We start from the raw sequence: 25,792 nt of genomic DNA on the forward strand, positions 1-25,792 counted from the left end.
CCAGCCTAGGCAACAAGAGTGAAACTTCATCTCAAAAATAAAAGATTGTACACACAGGGCCTCTGTGTTCTGTCAGGTAGCTGCCAAGCTCAAAAATCTTGTGACTTTAAAGTTTGTTGGACATGGTGTTGATTACAACATGGATGTACACACTTTGGGACTTGGCTGGTAGAGCTGAGCTGGGCACTGTCTATTCCCTTAGGGTGAGAGAAACAGTCTCCAGGGGCTCATTGGTCCAGAGACGGGACTCATTGGTCCAAGATCAGAAGAAATTTAGGTGTGGTTCAGGGTATTACAGATGTGGGGCACAGCAGACACAGTTGGCTTGTTAGATCTGCTTATACCTGAAGAATTTCAGGGGACTGAAATGGGTGGGTAGTGAGAAGCAAGGTCCAGGAAAGAGGACTGGCTGTTTCCTGGGCTCTGAGCCACAGGATAGCCTTGAGCTTGGTGTCCATTCCCCTGAGTGGTCAACATGTAAGGGAAGGTTGGAAGGAGCTGTTTGAGTGGAGCTATTTGACTACCTAGAGTTCACACAAGGTGTTCCTCTGGTATCCAACAGAATTACAGGGTGGGGAGTGAGGGTCTCTGAACTCATAAATGATATTTCCGAGTCCTGGACATGTGAGGCAGGCAGGAATTGGTGACAGGCAGGTGGAGGTGGAGGAAGGCCAGCTTGCATGGGTGTTGGTAACGTTGTTGTCAGGCCTGTGGCTCTCCATACTGATTGCTTCTGGCTGAAGCTTGCAAAGCTGGGGTGATGTTCAAGATCTTAAGAGAGAAGGGTGGGGGTAAAACCACTCATGACACACTATCTCCCAGCCCTCTCTGGGAGGGTCACTGAGGCCATCCTGAGTGTGCCATGTGCTCTCTCTGCTAGTCCAACACAACATCCAGAAGACAGTGCAGACTCTCTGGCAGCAGCTGGTGGCACAGAGGCAGCAGACTCTGGAGGATGCCTTCAAGATCGATCTCTCTGTGAAATCTGGAGAGAGGGAAGTGAAGATTGAAGAGGTCACACCGCTCTGGGAGGAGACGATGCTCAAGGCCTGGCAGCATTACTTAGGTCTCTATCCACTCGGCCGAAGGGAATGGGAACTCCTGGGTCTCATAGAGCCAAACTCCCCCAAGGTTCTACTCAGGGCCCAGAGCCTTTTCCACCTGGACCCTCTGTCTCATCCCTTAAGTGGATGGGATTTCTATCACTGAAATCTTATGTATCTTTCCTTACAAAGAATGAATATCACATGACACCTTAGGTGAAAGCAAGGCCAGAGGGGCCAACCAAGCAAGAAGATTCCAGTAATTTCTTAGAGGAAGAGGTCCATGTGGAGGCTGTGGCCTGGGCTCGGGAACTTGAGGTTCTATGTCCTACCCTGATATCCATCTACCAGCTTTGAAATCTTTCACTAAGTCACGCAATTACCTTGAGCTTAGGTTCCTCATGTCCTGTCACTTCATGAAGTGAAAGTTTTCATCCCCAAAATATTAATGTCTCTTGCATTCTGTTAGTGACCTCAACATTTTTACCATATTAATATTTGGTACTAATAAACAACATTTTTGCATATTAGTCAATGCAGCTGCAAGAATGAAGTTTTAATTTTGTTTTCAAGATGATCACTGTTTTCAACTTACACCTCCTATACTTGTACATCTTCCAGAATCACACAATTTGCAGTGATTCAGTAGCTAGTTATTTCCATGTGTATTGTCCCAGACTGTGCAGTGGTCCAGAATCTCCTTCTAATTGGCTTTCTAAATTAGACCTGGCAGATGTGTATATACATGCTTGGTTTTGTCCATTTATGCTGCCATAACAAAATACCACAGACTGAGTGATTTACAAATAATTGAAAATTATTTGCTCAGTTCTGGAGGCTGGGAAGTTCAAGATCAAGGTGCCAGTAGATCTGGTGTCTGCAGAGGGCTGTGTCTGGCATCTGCTTCTAAGATGGTACCTTGTTGCTGTATCCTCTGGAAGGGAGAAATGCTGTGTCCTCCCATGTTGGAACAGACAGAAGGGCAAAAATGGCCCGGGATGGTCCCCTTCAGCCCTTTTATAAGACACTAATTCATTCATGAGGGTAGAACCCTCATATTTTAATCACCTCCCAAAAGGTCCCACTTCTTTGTACCACCACAATTGGGATTACGTTTCAACGTAAATTATGGAGGGAACACACATTCAAACAATAGCAATACCTATCTACTTTCATGTACTTTTAAAGTCAAAATGGTCAGATTCTATTTCAGAGAAGAGTGAAATAAAATAGGATATATATATTCATGCACATACAGTGGAATAAAGTAGTAAAACTGTAAAGCTTACTAATGACTCTCTTTTTGCCAACAATCCTATATTGAACACTTTCCATGTTCCAGGGTCTTTAAACACATATCTTACATAATCTTCATGACGCCTCAATTAGTTTAGATATTGTTATCCCCGTTTCACAGGATGAGAAAACTGAGGCTCAGCAACTTTAGTTAACCTGCTCAACATCTCACTGTGGGTCAACAAGCCGTGTAGCTAGGAGTTTAGGCTAAGTCTGGTGACCTCAAAGCCCACAGTGTTTCTTAGCCAAAGGAAGGTCAGAAGACGGCAGTGTGAGCTTGTAGCCTGGGTTTTTTCTGTTTTTGGAGGCAACCACAGGGGGCTCATGCCCCTGGTTGGCCCTTTGAAAGCCAAGCTAGCTATGAAAAATAGTGTGTGCTCTCACTTCACCTCTGACATTCTTTGCTTCCCTGCCCTCAGCATCTGAGAAGAAGTCACTGGCAAGTCGTTCAAATGTTGCACACCACAGCAAAGTCACTTTGTGGAGCGGAAGCCTGTCCTCAGCCATGAAACTGATGCCCGGGCGGCAGGCCAAGGACCCTGAGTGCAAGACAGAGGTGAGCCCAGACCCCTTTTCCTTAGAAAAGTATCAGGCATTTGCTTCAAACCCCACGAGTCGTATTTCCTCTCTGCTGCCTGTTACTAGACATGATCTAACTCCACGTCCTTGTGAGCATTTGAGGGTATGCATGTAGCCCCAGTTGAGGCTAGGTTTAGGCTGTATTAGGCTGGCTCCTTGTTCCCATTCTCAACTGGAGTCAGACATATTCAGAGGGCACTAGCCCACCACTCAGCAGCAGCTAGGGGTGTGAGCCCAGCAGAGGTGGACAGAAACATTCACTTCATTGCCAGGAGACACAGGGATGGGCGACTTTGACTGTGTTGGGTGGGCCTCTTTACTGTGTGGGGCAGACCTGTTGGGGTTTTCTGATCAATTTCTCAAAACTGCAAAACAAGTCTTCCTAAAACTCATTGGCTCCAACAAGGTTTGTGTGTGTGTGTGTGTGTGTGTGTGTGTGTGTGTGAGATCAGGAATATTGTTATAAGGTATTTGGAGGACAGTGGGTAGGGGAACAGGTTATCTCTGCCCCACAGTGTCTGGGGCCTCAGCTGGGATCATTGGAAGGCTGAGTTACTCATATATCTGGTGGTTGCTGCTGGCTTTAGTCTGAGATCTTAACAGGGGCTATTGGCTGGAACACCTACACATAGCCTCCTCATGTGAACTGGGCTTCCTTACAGCATGGTAGCAGGATTTCAAAGGATAATGGAGAGAGAGAGCTCACCAGGCAGAAACTGCATTACCTTTTATGACCTAGCTTCAGGGGCTATGCAGTGTCACCTCCAACTAGATGGGCAAAAAATTCTGCCCAAGTACAAGGGAAGGGAAATAGACTCCACCTTCTCATGGGGGAGTGATGAGGTTCCGCAGGAACATGTGGGACTGGAAATGTGGCTGAGGCTCTTTTAGAAATGCATGATCTGTGATACATTCTAATACCAGTGATATATTATAATGCCAGGGGCACTGACTTCTTCAGAGGTGGACTGTGGTTGTTGCTAAACATGGCTGTAGGGTCAGGAGACTTTGAGCAGTTTATTGAACTCTCCAGTGGGATAAATAACTATGGGAACCCAGGAAAGTTCCCCGGGGAGTTAAAGTAGACAGCTGACAGACACATTAACATAATCCCAGCTCTTGGCCCATGAACTTTGGGAAATGAGGCGGAGCCCAAATCCTACCAGCTCATAATCTGTAACTGCCTGTAAGTGCCCAGACAGATGAGGAAAAGGGCTTTCTTTTTCCAGCCTTTGGGAATCATAGGCCTCAGGGCCTGGAAAGAGTTCAGACATAGAAGGGAAGTCCAGAAATGAATGGCTGGCTGACCAGCTACCTGATGCTAAGAACTAAGGGCAAAGCACACGTCTTATTCAGGCTGTATTCTCAGGAAATTGACTTGTTAAAGGCACTGTTTGGTAAGTTCATTGATAGACTCACTGATTGAATACATTAATGTGTGAGTAACTCACTCAGATTTTATAATAGCTGCATCAGACAGGTATTATAGACTTGTTGATAAAGTTGTAGAAGCTGAACCTGAAAAAAAAAAAGAAAGTTAAGGACTTTTCAGCCATTAAATGTCAGAGAAGATGGGATCCCATCTTTGTGCTGCTGAGGAGGACCTTAGGGAATTTATGGAACCTCTCAGAGCTTTCATTCCTGAACTCACAACTGGGAATATGCTCTGTTTATAGTAGAGCATGTGGAGCCCTGGGAAGTTGTAAATGCTTTAGAAATAGGAGACTGTTTACAAATTCCATTTGGCCTTCTAGCTCTCTCTGCCAAGGTCAAGATCATCCTATAGGTGATATGTGTACCAAGCCCTAAAACTTGGAGCACTCCCACTTGTGCCCAGGTACCTGCTCCTGACCAATGTCACTTGAGACAGAAGGGGCTCAGCCTGTCTTTCCTTGGCTTCATCCTGGAGCTTCTCTTCCTTGACCAGTGTCCCCAGGAGGTCAGGGCAGCCTGGCTGCGAGCTAGGGAAGAGATGTTAGGGTGCTGGGCATGGGTATTCATCTCATCACCTCACACCTATTGATGCTGCCTCTTGCCAGTGCCCCTCTCCCTTCCCCTCTAGTCACTGTCATTGACACAGGTCAGCTGCCTCCAAGTCCTGGGGACATGTGTTGAGCAACAGCTCATATGAAAGAAGCCTGAGTAGACCGCCACGTTTGGGGCCACATAGGTGTCCCAAGTGGCTTTTAACAGTTTGCTCTTGGCTCACATTGGGAGATCTGGGTGAAAGAATATCTAAAGCCAGCTCTGTCTTGGGTGAGAGCAGGCTGTTGAAGATTTTGTCTTCTACATCCATTGAGGTCTTATTCACTTGTTCATTCAACAAATATTTATTGAGCACTTACTCTGCACCCTGCTCTCAACATTGAGGTTACAGCAGAGAACAAAACTGACATATTCTCTTCTCTCAACAAGCTGCAGTCTAAGGAGTAAAGATAGACAATAAGCAAATACATTTGTAAATATTGGGAGAACTAATGGCAATGAGGAAAAACCATGCAGGGTAAGGCAGGGAGGGTGGCAAGAGATGGGCTGGGCTGTTTAGATGGAGAAGGCCAACAAAGCCATCTTTGGCAAGGATGCATTGGAGCAGAGGAGAGAATTTATGAATAACATGAGCTTTGAGATGCTCTGGGAAAGAGAGTCAGGCAGAGAGGACAGTTGGGCAATGGCACTGAGGTATGAGTGTGCTGGGCAGCAAAAGCCAGTGTGACTGGACTGAAGTAGAGGGATTCACCCGGAGCCACCCCAGCTTCCAGGCAGCCATGGAGAATGTCTCCCTCACCGTTTAGCACCAGTAAGAACTACTTTCAGCAACTCAAGAAGAGCAGAAATTTTGCAACAGATTATGTTTCTGTCTTTGATCTGAACACTCAGAAATTCAGAGAGATAAGCATGGTTCAGCTTTTGTAATTACACACAACTAGTGGGATAAATTTTTGAGCCACCTACGCATGTAAATGTGTACATACATACCTTCTCCCTGGCTTCATTCTCCATTGACCCCCGCTTTCCCTTCAGTTTGATTTATTCTTTCTACACTTTAAATTATCTTGTAAATATTAAAAGACAAATTATTTTTGAAACAAAAAGAACTGTGTTTTAATCTTTAAAATTAACTGCATCTTTGCTTAGCAACATCTTGTACTGGTAACTCAGTCTTGGATGGGCACAGTGCCTGCTACACAGTAGGCCCTTAAATAATGCAGATGGAAGTGCTTAGAGCAAGGGAGTAGACGCTCCCCCTCCTTTTGCTGAGATGAAACTCACCAGCTTTCAGACACTGCATCCATCACTCAACTCCGTGAGATGTCTTTGTCGCTAACAGAAGGCACAACTTCTCAGGTACATATGTACACTGTGATGTCATAGAATAAGAGCATCAACTATTTGCCCTGGGGTCTGTTTAATTATTTTTAAAAATTAATTTTGATTATTACAGCTGATTACACCTCAGTGAGCAATGTAATTGATATTTTCTAATGTATCCCAAGGAACATTTTGTACAACATGCTTTTTGTTGTTGAAGGTTAAAGACTCCGTTATTGGTTTTCCCTAAATATACCCACATCATTAGTCCCTCCAGTGAGAAGGTCGCCATCTGGAAAAGCAGCACGGAGACATTATTCAGGCACAAGTGCATGAAATTGGGGTTTCTGCATCTTCTGTCTCTCTTCTGGAAAGAAGAGGCTTGTAATTAAAGGAGTTGGTATTGGAGGAAACATTATTCATTTGGTGTTATTCCTTATCATGTCAGCAGCTGACAACCCTATAGCACTGATAAATTGTTCCTTGGAGTGAGACATATGATACAGAATTCTTAATTCCTCTTACCTATCTTCATTTTTAGTAGAAAATGTTTTATTCCTGGTGGGTGAGCTGAACTTTGAGGCAGGGTTGATTTGATAGATGTTATTTCTTCTTCTTCTCCCCCTGACCCCATCACAGTCCCTTGTGGGAGCAAATTGTGACATCACCCACCATCTCTAGAAGGCTGCAGGTGTCAGCTTGTTGGACAGAGGTTGGGAACTTGGACTCCCTTGAGGCCACCAAAGGGCAACTCAGGCCACTATCTCATGTCCACCGTCTGCCTGGAGAATCCAGACTGCACAGGCTGGCCAGCTCCCCTCTTCACAGCTGTGGACTCAGCTTTGATTACCTATTCAATTCCAGACTTCCTTGTTTAAAAACAAGCTGAAAAGACATAAAAAACCAATGTTGGTTTCTTAGTTTTGACAGGTACACCATGGCAATGTGGGATGTTAATAACTTTATGGGAAAACAGCTGAAAGGTAGATGAAAACTCTCTACTATCTTTGTAACTTTTATGAAAATTGAAAATATCCCAAAATACAATGTGTGTCATCATCTGTTTATATAAAAGCATTAGTAATCAGAAAATGTGCACAGGAGTCAGGGGGCTGGAAGCTGGTTAGGAAGGGGCCATGGAGGAAGTGACGCCTAGACCTGAGTCTGGGAGGAGCAGCAGGGTCAAAGCCTGTGCAGAGAGCTCTCGGGCAGGGAGAAGGCCAGAGGCGTAACAGGTGGTAAGAAAGGGGCCAAGGCAGTGGGTAAAAGCCAGGTCAGGGGGCACCACAGGCCAGCCTAGACACTCACATTTACTTGTAGGTGGGAGGTTAAAGAGAGGCATGGCATCTGCTCCTATAGGTGAGATTACAGGTGAGGGCCCCCTAGTGGGGAGCTGAACTGGGGTGGCAGGGGGCTGTAGGGTGATTCAGGTGGGAGATAGTGGGGGCTGCAGTAGCTGTAGTTGGAGTAGTGAACATCAATAACGCACAGAAAATTCTGTTCAACTGAGGCTGGGACAGGTGAGAAAAGAGGGCCACCCAGGACAGGCCTGGCTCTGAGAAGAGACGGCACCTGGGGGTAGGAGGTCTGGCATTCAGATGGCTCTGTGGGATTCTGCAGAGAATGGGGAGAAATAAGAACCAGAGGAAGGGGCTGAGAGTGCAAGGCGACTTCCAGCCCTTAAAGGGGTAAGAGTCTCTCTGGGCAGCCCCCGACCTGTGTACATAGAGCATAAGCTAGATTTCAGCCCACTTTCCTCCTCGGATCAACTGTACACACGTGGACAGCTATCCCAGCAGTGAGCCAGGCAGGCCCCACCACAGGAGGGAGACCCACTCACCAGCCTGCCAGCAAAGACTGGGGGACTAACAGAAGAGCAGGATTCACATGGAGGAAGGCAAAGCCCTTTGTTCCCCACAATTCCATGGCTTTAGGAGATAGCTGAGCAAGCATCCAGTTGCTGTTTTCAAAGCCATATATTAGCAAACTGAAATGGCCCACCTAGGGAAGACCACCTAGGGAAGTCAGGGCTGTGTAAGAATTAATAGAAGGGGATGAGAGGGCACCAGAAGCCTGAGGATGATCTGCTGGAGTTGCTAAAAAAAAGTAAAAGCTTTCCATAGGAATTCTACATCTGCCCTGGCAAGGACAGGGGAACATTAGAAGTTTGCCCCACACCTTTCTCGGGAGTCCCCTAAAGGCCGCCCTATGAGGCCTACCATTGGGGGCCTTGAAGACTTCAGAGGCAGGGCACTTGTGTGGGCAGGGTGCCTGGGGTCTGCCATCAGCTCCTTCCCTGACCAGGTGCCAGACCTGCCATCACCCACCCTAGCATGGAGCAACTCTGCCCTGGCAGAGGACAAGTTGCTGACTGAGGCCAGCAACTCAGTGACACCTCTGTTAAGGGCAGCTCTGGCTGAGGTCCTTGGTGAGGGAAATGATGTTTTTGACTATCCCCTCTGAGCACTTCACCCATTATCTTTATAAAAAATCACTGGAAATTTTCAAACATATACATAAGTAGGAAAATAATGTGGTGAATCCCCATGTATCTATCCATCACTTGACTTCAACAATTTTCAACTCATGGCCAATTTGCTCTCCTTATCACTTCCCACTTTCCCCTTCTACACTGAATACTTCTGAAGCAACATCCCAGACATCATATTATTTCATGCATTACTGTTTCCTATACTTATTTTCTCTTCAAAGAAATCATGGGACCCAAATTAAGATTGCAGAGGGGAAAGCAAATGTGCAGAACTGGAAGGCTTTAGCCATCGTTGCGGGAGTGATCAAGTAGCACCTGGTCTTGCTTGTTGGCATGTTTGTGTTTGTCTCCTGCTGATAAGAGGAGGGTCTTGCTGAGGCTGAGGGCACGTTGAGCCGTGGAGAATCCCACACTGCAGTTTCAGGAAGAAAGGCAATAAGCTCTGCTGATGACACAGCTGTTTTCTAGTTGAATGCTTGGGCTCTCCATGTTCAGGAGCTGAGCAGCACTCCAGGTGCAGGCTTCAGATTTCACTTCCCTGGGGTAAAAAGCTCATGAGACCAGAGAGTACCGGGAGTGAGAATAGATTTTTGAAAATAGAAAGAACTGGCTTTGAAATGCAGGGGGAGTAAGTGGTACAACAGCTGAGCTGAGGATGTCAAAATGCAGTTGTGAAAACAGAAGTCAGAATTCTCAGAGAAATTCTTCTGAAAAAGAGTTAAAGATCTTTAAGAGGTTGCAGGACATTTTTAAAATCTGATATTCAGAAGGTCATCATGTGAAATATTTTTACTTAAAGTTGCAGTAGATTCAACATAATGTTTGTGGGCAAGAGAGAAACGTCTTCCCCGGGAGGTGAATATGACTTTAAGAGAGGGATTTGGAGGTAGGCGGCCTAAACCTGAAGGAGAATAAAGACACACGAGGATTTCTAAAATGGGAGGGTCAGAGGACCCAGAGAGAGGCGAGATCTTGAGACAGGTTCTTGCTGGCGTGGCAGGAGAGCAGAAAGGCCAGCTTGTATTCACAGATCAAGAGAAAGCAGGTTGGAGGGATAAATTATTGAAAACCACAGAAAAGACAAGGGAGACTCAGAAAACCTGAAAACAGTGTTTATAATAAATCACAATGCTGTATTGTTGGAAAACCCAGTTGTGTTCAGTGGTAGGAAGAGTCTTTTGAATAAGTAATTAAATAGGACTATCTGTTAGAGAAATAAAACCACTCAGAAACAAAGGAAAGTATAATTTAAGAAACACTTTGAAAAGTATAAACTGCCCTACTGGCGTGAGTGATGTTCTAAGACCTTCTGCTAAATGGAATATTGGTTTTCTTAATTGTGGTGGGCAATGCTGCCAAGGACCTCTTTGCTCTTGGTGCTTTTCCTGAGATAACTGAGCCTAAAAATAATGCCTCTCTCCCCAGCCTGGTCTGAGAGCTCTTCATCGTACTGTCAGGGCTAGGACTATTTCCAGACGGGATATCCATTATGCTCTGATTATGGTGGTATTTGGGGGCAAGGAAGGAACAAAAAAGTAATGAAGTCTAGTGTTTTATTTTTTAAACCTCAAAATTTCTGTTTTCACTTCAACTGAAAGTAAAGTCTATGTGGCCTGTATCATTGCCCTCAGTTTTGCAGGCAGCTGTGCTTCCTACACCACACCCAGAATGATCTCCCCAAGAGGGACAGATTCTGGTGATGGAGGTGGGGACACACTGTAGCGTCAGGGAAATGCAGCCAGGCTGGGGTGGTGGGGAGGGGCTCTGTTATCCTTTTAGGTTTTCTGGACACTCAACCAGAGCTTTCTCTCTCATTTTTGCTCTTGCCTTGACACACACACACACACACACACACACACTCTCTCTCTCTCTCACACACACACACACAGACACGCACACACTCTCTGTCTCTCTCACACACACATGTATACATGCATATCCCCCCTACACATACACATAGACACATCCCATTGTACAAGCAATTTATGTTAGAATTCACCTATCACACCAGAGAGAAGGAAGTGGGAAGGAGTCTGATCAATTGTACTGGAAACTCAGCAGCAGAACTGAACAAGGACGAGAGTTCCCTACAGCCCAGATTTTGAAAAAGTGGCAGCATCACCAGTATAGCATTAGTATCCAGAATAAGGGGGAAGGACAAGAGAAGACAGTGGTTTTCTTTTCCATTTTAAGTGTCTCTGGTCTATCACAAGTATCTGTTACAGGAGTTTGAAAAATACATGTAAATGAACAAAGCAAACACTGATACCTTTAATGATGTTTCTTTACTGGGTGCATCATTTGTGAGACATCTTTATCTTCATAATAGAAGGATAATTAACATCACTAATTATCTAATTAAGTTCATTAAGCATCCACCAACAGAGCACCGTGAAGTTGACATTATGTTCTACTGTCAACAAATGCTTTTGATTTCTTAGGAAGTAATTAAAATGTAAATTAGCATGCAATTATATGCACAGGGGAAGTTTTGAATCAGATATTCATTTCAAAGCTGCTTAGAGCAACATAGTTTTTGTTTGTTTCTTCTTCAATAAAACCAGTCATTTTGCTGCTAGTGGTATAAAAGTTTCCATTGGGCTGTTCACGCTGGAGTGGTAGCAAGGTCATAGTACTATAGGGCACAGACTGTTCCGTTGCTATATTTGTTACTGCACTTTGTTTATATTTGTGTCCTTCATGTTTAAATATATCGCAACTGATTTTTTTTTTTTTCCGGAAAAGTTTCTGCAATTCCTGCCTTAAATTCTCTAGCTGAGTTTTCCCTTTAAAGGTATTTTAGGGCAAATCTTCTAATGTATGTTTTCTGTCAGGTTAGGTTCAGGGAATATCATCCATGACTTGCTGAAAATAGGTTACACACATTCCCCTACCTATGCAGGAAAGAGAAACTGCACATATCAAACTTCAAGTTCAGCCATCCTTAGTTGTAAGTTCACATTTTCCTGATTTCTTAGGGCAGAGAGCAGAGCTTGTGCAAGTCCTGTGAATCAGTGGAATATTCTCCATCTGAGATCATGATGGCTTCTGATAAAATATTATAAATGGAATGGGCACACTGTAGTGCTAAATGCAGTAACCTTCTTAGATTAGGGGTCTTCCTGAAACATCACAGAGTCACTGCACACCTGCTGGAAAACAGGAAAACAGACTACCCAAGCTAGAAGCCAGCAGGTTCAAGTCTCCATAGGTTTCATTTTTAAAACAATTCTGATTGAATCCTGAATACCTGTCTTTTAATAAAGCAGCTAGTTCAGTGGATAGGATGTCCACTCTGGTATCTTTGTACATGAAGATGCTGGACCACTTGAGCATCAAGCTGATGTCACCTGATGCAGATGAGAAGAAAAAGTCTCTATTCATGACATCAAACCCACTCAACTTCTTCTTGGATGATTTTTCCAGGAATAATTGGTACTGGATCCAGGCCCCTCGGTTTTGTGTGGAGATTTCACATAAATGCAAAGCAAATACAGAGGCCTAAGAGAGACTCTCCTTTGTCCCCTTAAAAGGATCGGTGTCAGGGCCTGGCTCTGAATAGAACTGGCAGAACCACTAACAGCCCATCAATGTGGGTGCAGGCACCTATCCTGAGGGCCCAAGCAGAGATAGGCAGGCATCATCATTGCACAGCAGCTGGTGGTAGATGTGAAACCAGCTGGTGTGTGGCAAGCAGTGTCCTCACTGCAGGGAATGCTCGCCTGTACCAGACCAGGGCACCCCAGAGACAGCAGTTGCCAGGTGTACCCCGACTTCTGAGCTCCGCAGCAGGCCCTGAGCTGTGGTGTCGTCCACGGCTGCCCAGAGGAGGACGCCTTGTTCTCATTTGACTATCCAGAGGGGCTTCCTCCTGCAAGTTCACGTGAAGGACAATGGCTGGGCTAGCAGAGACCCCGAACTAACAAAGGGACCCTGATGCTTCAACCAGATGGTGCTGATCTTCTCCTAATGTGCAGCAAGCTTCTACCTCAGCTACTTGATAAAAATTTCCTGTACCAGAAATGTTTATTCTTGTTCTTAAACCTTGGGTTCCAGGGCGAGAAGGCGGCTGTAACTCTGCCATGTAGTCTGCCATGTTGTGACTTAAGTGCAAAGTCCACACACTTAATGAATAATCAGTAGCTACAGTGACTCGCTTTGTCCATGGCTTGCTTGCAGTGTTATCTCCTGACAGTCACACTCTTCCTGGTCTACAACTGTCACTAAAGGAGGAGTCTACTGTGGGTTCTACAACCTGAGAGTGACCCAAATGCCATCTCTTTGACTGTTCTTTTGGCCACGCGGCCTCCCAAAAAATGGGATTAAATTTGGTTTGCTTTTGGCAACAAGACTATGGTCTGAAAACCCTTCCAACAAGGAAGGCACTGAGGTTATGCAAGCTCCATGAATCAATGGAATGTTCTCCATCCGAGGTAACAACCACTGCCCGTTTAAAGATGCATTGTATCTAAATGATACCAAAAAGTCCTGAGGGACAGATACTCATTTCCTTCCCCAACAACTTCAACCTAAACAGAAACATCCAGTTTGGAAAGATTAACCAGATCTCACCTCCATCTGCTAGGTATTTACTGATATTCTTGTTTCTTTCTCCTCTATAGTGACTTATTTTATTACATAGTCAGGCTGTGTTTATATGCCAAATATGAGGCTGTGATTGAGGAAAAAATTGAGTAATACAGAGTCCACATCTGCAGGTCAACTCGCAATATTTTAATTTACTTAAATACTTTACCATTTGCAATTCAACAACACATGAAGTTTTGAGTAGGCATAACACTCATTTCTATGAGCACGGAGATGATACATGGTCCTTATATTTAAGGAGTCCTTATAGCCTGGCTGTTTATCTCCCTAGTTAGATGACATCCAAATATAAATAAATAACAGTAGATGGATTTCAGAAAAAAAAAGTATACTGCATGTATCAAGGTTTTGTAAAGTAAAACAGATGTGAAATTAATTTAGGAATCTGGCAACTTAAAGAAATCCTGGGTTGAATCCTTTTGAAAATCAAATGTAGTTCTTTAAAGGATACTTACATGCAGACATCTATTTTGAGGTTCAGATTTAGATATACTGGACTTCACAATGTAAGGTATACCTGCATTCTGAAAATTAGAGTAGTGGTTGGGGGGAGGGTATCACCATCCCAGGAGATGTTTTTAATTTTTTAAAATTATGAGTTATAAGGAAACACATTTTTGTGTATTTATCTAAATTTAAGTATTTTCAAAAACATACTCATCAAGCCAAAAATGCTCTAGCATTCCAAAGACAGAAGTGTCCCAAGCTGTATAAAAGATAAAACGGCAGATGGCCATGGTGGGGAGAATCAGTCTGGGGCCCTCCTGAGGCGCTGCTGCCATTCACAATCCGCTAGGCCCCCCACTCACAGCCAGCCCGCTTGGCGCTGTCGCATGAGTTACAGCCGCCGTCCCGCCCTGGGACCCATCTATTATGAGAAACCATTTTGGTTAATTAAAAAAGTCTTTCAAAGTCTCAGAACAGGAAGTTCTGAAATTTTCTTTTCTTCGCTGTTGCTGATGGGGGTTGATGTGAACTTGGCTCTTGGGCCTGGCAAAGAAGGAAGGAGAGATGGAATGTGGAGGAGAGAGGGGAGACAGCAGAAGAAAGCACTGAGTCCAGGCTGGGCACAGTGGCTCACACTTGTAATCCCAGCACTGTGGGAGACCAAGGCGAGTAGATCACCTGAGGTCAGGAGTTCGAGACTGGCCTGGCCAATATGGTGAAACGCTGTCTCTACTAATAATACAAAATTTAGCTGGGCATGGTGGCGCACATCTGTAATCCCAGCTACTCGGGAGGCTGAGGCTGGAGAATTGCTTGAACCCAGGAGGCAGAGGTTGCAGTGAGCTGAGATTGTGGCATTGCACTCCAGCCTAGGTGACAGGAGCAGAACTCCATCTCAAAAAAAAAAAAAAAAAAAAAAAAAAAAAAAAACAAGAAAGCACCGAGTCCAGCCCTGGCCTGAGAGCTTCCTGAATGCCACTGTGGAGTGGGAGGCAAGAGGGTTCACGCATCCATTTCTCATCCATCAACTGTGCTTCTGCCAAGAGCTAGGTTCAGTGCTGGAGAATAGGGACACAGGGTGAGCAAAGCAGATGACCTCTACCTCACAGCTGACTCTGCCCCATCCTGCCATCATGTCACCCCCACTGTGAGTTTCTAAAGATCTGAGCTGATGATGTCATGTCCCCGATCAAAAACCATCCTTAGTTTCCAAGCTGTGCAGACTCAGACTTGTACCAATGAATTAAGAAGCCCTGTGTAGCTGACCCCACTGCTTATCCAAGTTCATGTCCTGTCACATTCCCACATGGCATCTTTGCTCCAGGTAGACCCACTTCCATATTTTGTAATAGTGCAGGCTATTTTCTCCCATCTCTACCCTTAGGAAAATGTGGTCCTCTCTGCTTAGAGGAGGCCTGCAGGGATACTATCCCTTCTGGAAGCCCACCAAGCCCTCTCCAGCCTGGCTGTGAGTCGGTGTGGCCCCCTCTGTGGGCAAGTCATTTTCTCATTTACTCCCTTGCAAGAGTTTTAAGTTCCTGGTGGGCAAGCCCTGTTCCCTGCCCATCTTGAAGGCCTTCAGGTTTGCACAGGGCCTGCACTAGAGCAGGTGCTGCGAATCATTGGCTGAAAAGAGACTGCTAGGAAGAAGCCAGGTTCGTCTATTTCAGGCTTACCTATTTTTTTATGCACAATGACTGCATCTATGGGGACCCACCCTAAAGGAGGGGGAAAGGTTGGTATTGACCAGTCTACCTATGACCCTCAGGCAGCGCAGTGGTGAATCACACAGTAGGACTAACATATTGGCTAGTCACAGTGTGGCTTCCAAGAACATAAGGAAGAGTGGCTGTGCAGCATCCTGGAGCTGGCATGTGGTCAGGTGGCCTTAGGAAGCTCCTAGAGTGGGTGCAGCTTGCAGCCAGTGCTGCCAACGGCTCTACTCTGGAGCCTCAGCAATGGGGCAGTCCTGACCAGGGTGACCTTTTTGCTCTTCATAAAGCCCAAAGAAGAGATCTCCTCATAGACTCCAGCCCTGGTTGTGATCTGTCTTTGAAATATGTCAGTTTTGGGGTCCAGGTGTCTCAGTGCTAGGGGAGAATTATTTGGAGTGAAAGTTCCCATATTAGTTTCCTGGGACAGCCATAACAAAGTATCCCAGCCAGGGTGGCTTAAACTACAGACATTTATTGTCTCGCAGTCCTAGAGGCTGGAAGTCCGAGAGGAAAGTGTTGGAGGGGCTGGTTTCTCCCGAGGCCTCTTTTCCAGCTCAGAGATGCTGCCTTCCCCGTGTCCTCACATAGTCTGTCCTCTGTACATGACCGTGTCCTCATCTATTATAAGGACACCAGTCATGTAGGATTAGGGCCCACCCTCTTCACTTTAACTTTATCACCTCTTTAAAGGCCCTGTCTCCAAATACTGTCACATTCTGAGGTAGTAGGGGTTAGGGCTTCAACATATGAATTGGGGGGAACACAATTTAGTCCTTATCAGTGCCTCACTTCTCAATACATATTCAGGGAAAGATGTTTGCATGGGCTGAAACTCCTCTGCTCCCAGGGTAGATCTTCTCATTCATCTCTCATTCAAACCCCCTCCAGTAATCCCTAACCTTCTTGCCCTGCCTGAGGAGGTGTGAGTCTTTAAGAACATTAACCTGGCCGGGCGTGGTGGCTCAAACCTGTAATCCCAGCACTTTGGGAGGCCGAGACGGGAGGATCACAAGGTCAGGAGATCGAGACCATCCTGGCTAACATGGTGAAACCCCGTCTCTACTAAAAAATACAAAAAACTAGCCGGGCGAGGTGGCGGGCGCCTGTAGTCGCAGCTACTTGGGAGGCTGAGGCAGGAGAATGGCGTAAACCCGGCAGGCGGAGCTTGCAGTGAGCTGAGATCCGGCCACTGCACTCCAGCCTGGGCGACAGAGCGAGACTCCGTCTCAAAAAAAAAAAAGACAAAAAAAACATTAACCTGTGAGGATGAGGCCCACAGAGACAGGGTGAGAATAGGCGAGTTCAAGGAAGGCCAGTGGCGACACTTCCCGCCTGTCTCAGACTCACAGAGGCCCTGACACCCACAGAGGAAAGCAGAGAGGAGAGAGCATGGCTTCCTTGAGAAGGCATGGTGCCTGCAATTTTAAAGGATTCGCCTTTTGCTATACCAGAGTGGATTTGTTTTTAAGTAGTCCTTCTTCATGTACTCATGATGATTGAATTTAATAAAAACATCACAGTTCAAAACAGACAAATTAGAAACCACCATTCATCTCAGAAATTAATATGTGAGTGAATTTAACAAGAGATGAATTGCGCTGTGGTGTTCTGGTCCCTCTTCACCCGCTCGGAGCACCAGTTGTTTGTCATTATAGCTGGAAATATGATTATTACTCTGGTATTGCTTGACATTTATTAAGGATCCGGGGGCTGCGTCTCCATAGCAGAGAAAAGTGCAATTACCTGGGCACTCAAAGGAAAAAGCCTTTTCTGGCCTGAGTCATCCAAATAGACGTCCCCCAAAGACCCCTGGGCCCCGACTATAGCTTGCTGCAGAGCCCAGGCTGTCCCATCACTCAGTACACATTGTGCCTTCTTCCTCAAGGGCTGCCAGCATTTTCTGGGCTCACATAAGGATAGTATACACACGATTTACCAACAAACAGGGACAGCATTTCATTTCATGGTGTTCTCATTAATTGCTTCTATCACTCAACTAAAACCAGGCCTCCACTAAGAACTTGTATTCCAAGGTGGATATGTCAGCCTTCTGTGGAGGACACATAATAGAAGTGTTTAGGTCACCTGTTCACTGGATCCTTTGCAACTAGTGAAAGACTGCATTGCACATGGACTTAAACAAGGGGTGGGAGTAAGAGCAGGAGCTGCCCACCCTGACCCTGCTCCCGGTAGATGTCATCAGCAGGTCCTGCTGGGTCTCTTTAATCCTGACCCCTGGGGTGTTTTACTCCAGGCAGGGGGTGACCAGCTGTGGAGATTTCGGCCCAAGTGAGTGAGGAAGGTCTGTGAGGTTCTTTTTAATCCCTCAAAGTTTGATCATTGCCTCCACTTGGGAAGCCCTGAATCATGACCTTGAGGAGCTGATTCTGGTGGGCTGGTGGGGAAACCCCTCACAGTGACACAGAACGCTGCTCCTGCAGAGTTTACCTACTGCTGCAGCACCTCGAGGAGGCGTGCCGGGAAAGAGTGTTCATAACAACAATTAGTTTACACGATAACAACACAGTGCTCGCACAGGTGTGGCTCCTCTGCTCCTCACTGCTATGACTATGTGGTGACCAAATCTCTCATCCTCTCAATCAGCACTGGTGCAGGACAGGTGACAAGTGGGGGACCATTGCGTCCAATGACAATGATCAATGAGAGCTTGGGCTCTCTGGGAGTAGTATCTACCTCGGCAGCAGTTTCACTCTGCCCTCCATCACTCTGCCCTCCATGGATGGGGGATCCCCTGAGTTCAACTGGAATCTGTCTTTTGTTGGGGAAAGTCCGATGCTAAAGGGATCTGGAGTTGACACTAAAGTAAAGCAGCATGACCACTGCTTTCCTTTATGGATTTTCTTGGTTAATGAATACCCAGAAACTTTAAAAAATAGTAAAGAAGACAGCCTATGGAGTAACATATTATATGAGGTTAAGTTCTAAAGTCTATTTATAAAATGGATATTAAGTTGTCAGCAATACTCAACATTCCCCCAAACTATCCACAGAATGCACAACCATCTGCAGTTTGGTGAATTCTGCACCATCCTGCACATCCACCAAGCAACTTTTCCACCATTTTGCACACCAATCAGTCTTTCTTTGTTAAGTACCAGATGAAGTGACTGGCTTGTGCAATTTCAGCAGAAAAGATTTACCCCCAAAATAATTGTTTGTAACAGGAGAATTACATTTAATACAACGAGCTGTTGACAGCCAAGAGAGCCTGTGGAATGGTGTCTCCCTGAGGAAGAAGAGACTCGCATTCTCCATCCCAAGTTCTCAGTGGGGGTTAGGATAGAGGGTTGGGTGAATTCCCATTGTGATTTAGAAAATCATTTTTAATTTTGCAATACTTTTCATATTCACATTCACTACTTCCATGTCCTCCCACCCAGTTTTCCCTGTTGTTAACATCTTATTCATGACATATTTGTCAAAGCTAAGAAATTGACATTGTTACATTACTATTGACTAAACATCAGACTTTATTTTGATTTTATCATTTTTTCTGCTAACCTGGAATTCAATCCAGGGTACCACATTACATACAGTTGTCTTGTCTCCTTAGTCCTCTCTGGTTTGTGACAATTTCTCAGATATTCCTTGTTTTTTGTGACTTTGACAGCTTTGAGTATGGTCAGATATTTTGTAGAATGTCCCTCAGTTTTGGTTTGCCTCATGTTTTTTTCATGATTAGCCTGGGGTTATGGGTCCACAGAGGTGATATGCCCTTCTCTCCACATGATATCAGGGGATACATGATGTCCATATAATGTCATCACTGCTGATGTTAACCCTTATCATGGAGTTAAGGTGGTGTCTGTCACATTCCTCTATGGTAAAGTTACTGTATCTGCCTTTCCATACTTGATTCTTTGGAATCAAGTCGCTAAGTCCATACTACCCTCAAGGGGTGCGAGCAATTCAGCTCTAATGTCTGGAAGGGGATTAGCTACATATATAATTTAAAATTCTTCTGTAAGGAAGTGTTGTCTCTTCTTCTTTATTTATTTCTTCAATCTTATTTATGTCAGTAGAGATTCATTCATATTTATTTTGGAATTTGGGCTGTAGTCCATGAAGCCCATTGTTACTTATCTTGTTGTTCAAATGGTTCCAGCTTTTTTCTCATAGTATGTAACTGGTCTCATACGTGCTTTCCCTGTAACTCTCTTGCTCTCTTTTTTTCTGCTCACAATTATGTTTTAATGCAATTTCACTATCACCCTTTCTAACATTTTTGGTGTGTGTATTACTCAAAAAGTATTAGGTTATGTTACAGTAACAAAAACTCCCAAGTCCAACTGGCCTAAAATAGCAAATGCTTATTTCTCACTTGTGCTATGAGTACCCTGAGTGTTGGCCTGAGACTCTGTATACCTTATTCTCACTCAGCGACACTGGCTCATGGTGCGGCCACTATCTAGAACATTGAGTGTTGCCACACAGAGCTGAAAAAGAGAGATTAGCAAATTGCTGTCAAGCTTCTGCACATCTCTCCTTGGCCTCACCAAGATCAAAGGTAGCAGGAAGTTTCATCACGCCACTACCTATAGGAATAAAGACCTGGAAATATTTGATGAACAACACTAATGGACAGCACATTGTATATTCTGTTAGTTTTTCTTTCCTAGGCAAATATACGCAGATTTAATTCTTGTTCTTAAAAGCATACTGTTTTCTATTCTATCAATTTTAAAATATTGATATAGCAAGAACCTGGTGCCCATAACTAGGTCCTTTTTGATACCAGGGCTGCTGTGAATGACTATGTAGGTTGTATGGAAGGGCATCCGGCCAGAAGAGCAAAAGGAGACTGAAATCCAGACTTTGCCCCACTATTCAAGTCATCCATCTACGGTCAGGATGGTGTTCACCCAAAGGGGATGTCAAGGTGCTGCAAGACTGGGGGCAGCCGTTGGTGAGAGCTTGATTTGTGCTGACCGCATAGCATTCTATCACAGGATGGACCCTCCTCCATGTGTGGATGCTTAAATTGTTTCATTTTGTGCTGCTATCAATAGGATGGTGAAAAACGTCCACTATGTGTGCAAATATCTTATGATTTCCTTGGGATAAATTAATGGCAGTGAGAAAGGTGAGTTGAAGGATGAAACGGTAATCACATGTCCGTTCATGGCCAGTGCAGTGCAGGTGAGGACTCGGCATCCCTCCTTTCTGAGTTTAGTCCCAGACCTGACATGTAGTGTGTGGCTGAAGTGGCCAGGACCCATAACTATCATCTTAGCACCAAGTTGCTGAGCAGGATCTGAGCTGCTGCCTTCAGATATCAGCCTTTCTCATTTTTTTGTGAGGCCACACAACTGTGATTACAGGACTAATGATGCTTTAAACAAACAAGCATAATGACTGTCATCAGTGGTTAGCTGGTGTTTCCTGCGGGACAGCTTGGTCAGTAGTGTCACCAGCAGCTGGCCAGCCCTAAGGGTGCCCCTGGCAAAGGTGGGTACCACCAAGCTTTGGTGAGCCCACTTAGAAGTGACCCTCCATGGAGATGTGCCCAATTTCCCATTCCAACTTCTGACTTGTGTCCTGCAGCCAAAGCCCTGAAGAGGCACTGGGAGAGCAGGACCCAGACCCACTTTGCCTCTCAAATCTCCAGACAGCTCTTAGAGGCCCTTTGTTCTACTCCAAAGGTTCTCAAACTCTTTAATGTGCTGGCAGTTGCTAAGCAAATGCTATTTAGTTCTAATAAGCAATGCAGCACTCTGCTCTGAATCTGTCCCTGCTCGATGTGCTACAATCACTGCTGTCTAGGCAGATGGGCCTCTGCCCTTGACCTGACCCAAATATCCTTCCTCCTGTCTCCACCTCCCTGAGTATGACAACTTTCCAAGGCATAAAGGGCTCAAAGGTCAGTGGGAAGGTGGAGATACACTGGGTGGAAATGCACGAGAGACAGATGCCCATAGTGACAGAGTCCAAAGACTCATCTTCCGACTCTGCCACTTCCTGTATTGACAGAGTCACTTATTCTCACTTGGCCTCGATATCTTCTTCTGTAAAATGAGAGTAATCATATAAATTTGTCAGGAGGATAAATTTTAAATGTGCACATGCATAACTCCTTTGTCAGTCGTAAAGTGCCCTGTACGTGTTAGTTAATTGAAAGTAATGTTGAGAGAACAGACCAAGGGATGATACATATTTGGGTTATCAATACTCTTAGATAATCCACTGATGTGCTCGCGGTGCATTCCCTGTCCCATTCTGCCAAACATTCACTACTCTGTTTAAGAGCTGCTCAGCTCTCAGGAGAAGCAGTCATTTTGCCTCCTACTCCACTCTGGAAACAGAAGCCATGAGGTGTGAACCGCCTCACTCTCCGTGCACCAGCTACAGCCTTATCCCCATCTGTAGCCATCTTCAAGCCCTCCCTACAAGCTCCTGGCCTGAACAGCCTCTCCCCTCCCCATCACTCAACTCAGCCACTGCGTGGGCTGTGTGTCCCATCCTTTTTTGAACCCTGAAATGGAGAATCTGAGCCAGAGTATAACCAATTCTGGACTGCAGTTATTGTAGACAAAGTATTTATTTGAAGTGTGAAGATGTTTATAACCTAACTCATAGAGCATTTTCTTTAAGTGCTAATTTTAATTTTGAGGAGACAATCTAAGTCTTTTGTTTTTTTGTTTGTTTGTTTGTTTGTTTCTTTAGACAAGGTCTGGCTTTGTCAGGCTGGAGTACGGTGGTACAGTCCGGCTCACTGCAACTCTACCTCTGGGGTTCAAGCCACCCTCCCACCTCAGTCTCCTGAGTAGCTGGGACCACAGGTGCACACCACCATGCCCAGCTAATTTTTGTATTTTTTGTAGAGACGGGGTTTTGCCTTTTTGCCCAGGCTGGTCTCGAACTCGTGAGCTCTAGCGATCCACCCACCTCAGCCTCCCAAAGTGCTGGGATTACAGCCTTGAGCCACTGTGTGTAGCCCTAAGTATTTTTTTTCAACTGACCTTATTAATGACTTCAATATTTTATATCCCAACAGTCTCGCTAGGAGATCATTTGCAGTTTACAAAATATTTTTATCCTACTGTCTCATCCTAGCTTCATAACATCTCTGCACAATAGACAAGAGAGGTCCTAGTAACCTCATTTTATTGACGATAAATAAAGTTTCAGAAAGATTAAGTGACCTCCCCTGTAATGTGACTACTAAGAACCAAAAACTAAGGTGTCTGGACTTCTGTGCTTTCTACCTCCCATATTGTTATTCTGTAGTGCTCAGAACATGAAGGTCTTTTCATGTTATCACACTCAAGTTGGCCTGACTGAACTTCCCTACCTTGGGCCCACTTAACCCGCGGGTATCATCATGGCAAGGCCTATCCCTCTGCTGCAAGGCAGTCCATTTATTTGAAGGCAGCTGCTTTGCGTCCAAGGTCCCCTAAGAGTTCTGTATTTCTGCTGCATGTCTCCAAAGTACCATAATAGAAAAAATTCTGGGCTTTTGCCTTAGATGTAGAATTAGTCAAACTTTTCAGCATTCTATGTCACTTGTAATGCTCATAATGATTGTTTTACTTTTAAATGTGTATAAACAATGTAACAGCAATATTGAAAAGAAATTGCAAACAAAAAAAAATGAAAGAAAAGAAAAAGAATGAAATCACCCTATTTCCTTTGTTCCAAAACAGTAACTGGGGTTTCCAAATGATATTGTTTTATATTTTTTAGTGTTTGCCAATAAACATTTTTAAATTTTATTGGAGGATAATATACATAGGGAAAAAGCAGGACATAAATATACAAATTTAAGAATTTTGACAAAGTGAACATGTAATCACCATTAATGATACCCCAGTAGCATCCCTGATTCCATGCCTCCTTCCAGTCTCTAGCACCTTCTTCCCCCAAAGTAGTCCCTCTTTTGGTATCTAATATCATAAATTAGTGTCCCATATTTTAAATTTTATATAAATGAAATAACATAGTATATACTCATTGGTCTGGCTTATTTCGCTACAAATTATGTTTGTAGGATTTAGCCACAGTAGTGGTTCATTCATTTTCGCAGTGGTAGGGCAACAGTTCTCAAACTTTTTGGTCTCAAGACCCGTTCACTTTCTTAAAAATTATTAAGGACTCCAAAGAGCTTTGGCTTATGTATATTTTATCTACTGATATTTACTATATTATAAATTAGAACAATTTTTTAAAATGATGCATGTGTTAATTTATTTTAAAATAATAATAGAAATAATAGATCCATTATGTGTAAATGTAACATTTTGAATGAGTACAGTAGTCCTCTCTTATTCGCAGTTTTGTTTTCTGCAGTTTCAGTTATCCATGGTTAACCATGGTTCAAAAATATTAAGTAGAAAATCTCAGAAATAACTTACAATATTAAATAACTTTTGTTACAGTATATTATTATAATTACTCCATTTATTATTATTGTTGCTAATCTCTTTCTGTGCCTAATTTATAGATTAAACTTTATCATAGGTATGTACGTATAGAAAAACAGTATATATAGGTTTCGGTACTATCTGTGGTTTCAGGCATTCTTGAAACATCTTGGAACATGTGCCTTGAAGGTAAGGGGAGACTATTGTAACTATATTTTCAAAACAAAAAATGTAAGAAAAGTGGTACTGTTTTATATTTTGAAAATCTTTTAGTACCAGTAGGACTTAGTGAAAATTGTCGAATTCTAATATCTGTTTCTTTTCAATCTGTTGTAGCATGTTTTGAAGTAGATGAAGAATATCTGGCTTCCCACAGATATGCAGTTAGAAAAGAAAGTAGTATTTCAGGAGTTTTTTTTTTGTTGTTGTTGTTGTTTTTTGCAAGATAGCCACTGTATTTTAATACAACAGAATATGAAAAGTTGGTTGATATTGTTGCAGATTCCACATCTCAACTTACTCACCTAACCAGATACTACCTGTCAGATTGATGAGTATTCAAGAAAAATATCCACACTTATCTGAAAAGACTATTAAAATACTCCTCTCTTTTTCAACTACATATCTATGTGAGGCTCAATTTTCTTCTGATTCTTTTTTTCATCTTTTTAAAATTATACTTTAAGTTCTGGGGTACATGTGCAGTACGTGTAGGTTTGTTGCATAGGTATACCCGTGCCATGGTGGTTTAAGGAAATTATATTCTTCTTTGATACTATACCAAAACTCAACAAGTTGTAATTTATTAAAGGACACTTGAACTCTATCAGTAAAATTTTTGTAGTCTGTTACATTCAAATGTGTTGATCTATCTTACACTTTGAGTGAATATTTTAACCCATACATTATTTTGAAACATGCATTAGAACATACAGGTAGTATATATGGGAAATATTGGTTCCCTGACTTATGTAGATCTCCCAATTGTTGACACATTTTATTATGCAATATGGAAAAGTTATGCTGAAGTTAACACCGGAAAAATTCTTAGCTACTGGGACACTGTCAAGCTCACAGAGGCACACAGATACAAATTTTTCAAAATTCTAGTATTTGCTCGATTTTTCAAAATTTGCTCAAATTTTATCTTTGGTAGCAAATACTGTCAGTTGTTTCATTTGAGATGACGGGTTTACTTTGTTCACTTTCAAGAAAATAGCTGCCAAATACTTATGCCAATAACTGTAATTTTGTCTGCCAGTCATTCGTTCAGATAGAAATGATGTTCTCTGAGAGAAGCAGCTAGTTCGGCTCACAGAACTAACAATTATGCATGCACTTTTCCTTGAGAAAACCATCACAGTTTTTTTTTTTTTTTTTTGTATTCAGAAATGTTTTATGCAGACTTCCCATTTTATCACACAAACTATTAAAAGAAGTGTATTCAGGGTTGATGTTTAATAAAATTAATAATTTGTACTGCTTCATCAAAGACATTCTTAAATGAAAATAACTTTTTTTTTTTCCTCCTATAAGCTCTTGGTGGTGGGGAACACACATGGTGATTTTTATATAGTTGGTGCCAATGTCTTGATTTGTGCCAAGGCATTAGTTTTATTTACTATTGCGTTGGGGCCATCAATGCAATTTCAACACAAGGGAAAAAAAAGGCAAAAATGTCATAGTATTTTGAAAGTAGTTTTGACTCCACAGGGCCTCTGAAAAGGTCTCAGGAATCCCTAGAAATTTATTGACCACATTTTGAGAAACATTAGTATGTTCAATATATAAATATAAGTTATTTAGCCAGTCTATTATAAAAAGATATTAATATTAAAGTCTCTATATCCATCTAGATGGGTGACATGGATGGAACAAAATGTACTAAGGTCTTTTTTTTTTTTTTTTTTTTTTTTTTTTTTT

General features: G+C 43.5%; 1 protein-coding gene and 1 long non-coding RNA gene across 6 annotated transcripts in view; one reads left to right on the forward strand and one right to left on the reverse strand.

Annotated features, from left to right (window-relative positions):
• Window positions 1-25,792, forward strand: part of WDFY4 (WDFY family member 4) — a 305,713-nt gene that overhangs the window by 147,934 nt on the left and 131,987 nt on the right. For all 4 annotated transcript variants that reach the window (XM_017885513.1, XM_017885510.1, XM_017885511.1 and 1 more), the window contains 2 exons: window positions 881-1,066; window positions 2,759-2,895. In XM_017885513.1, coding sequence (XP_017741002.1) covers window positions 881-1,066; window positions 2,759-2,895 — 323 coding nt within the window. The remainder of the gene's footprint in view (window positions 1-880; window positions 1,067-2,758; window positions 2,896-25,792) is intronic.
• Window positions 896-6,838, reverse strand: LOC108537801 (uncharacterized). Of its 2 annotated transcripts, XR_001887925.1 has the most exons (6): window positions 6,753-6,834; window positions 6,488-6,594; window positions 5,264-5,340; window positions 4,760-4,879; window positions 4,370-4,436; window positions 896-985 (listed from the first exon to the last, which is right to left on the reverse strand). It is a non-coding gene; the product is annotated as an uncharacterized LOC108537801 (long non-coding RNA). The 2 variants fall into 2 exon arrangements; XR_001887926.1 differs by lacking the exon at window positions 6,488-6,594 and having other exon boundaries at window positions 6,753-6,838.

The sequence above is a fragment of the Rhinopithecus bieti genome, unplaced genomic scaffold (genome assembly GCF_001698545.2).
Source record: "Rhinopithecus bieti isolate Rb0 unplaced genomic scaffold, ASM169854v2 scaffold_15143, whole genome shotgun sequence".
In the NCBI taxonomy this organism is placed as follows: Eukaryota; Metazoa; Chordata; class Mammalia; order Primates; family Cercopithecidae; genus Rhinopithecus; species Rhinopithecus bieti.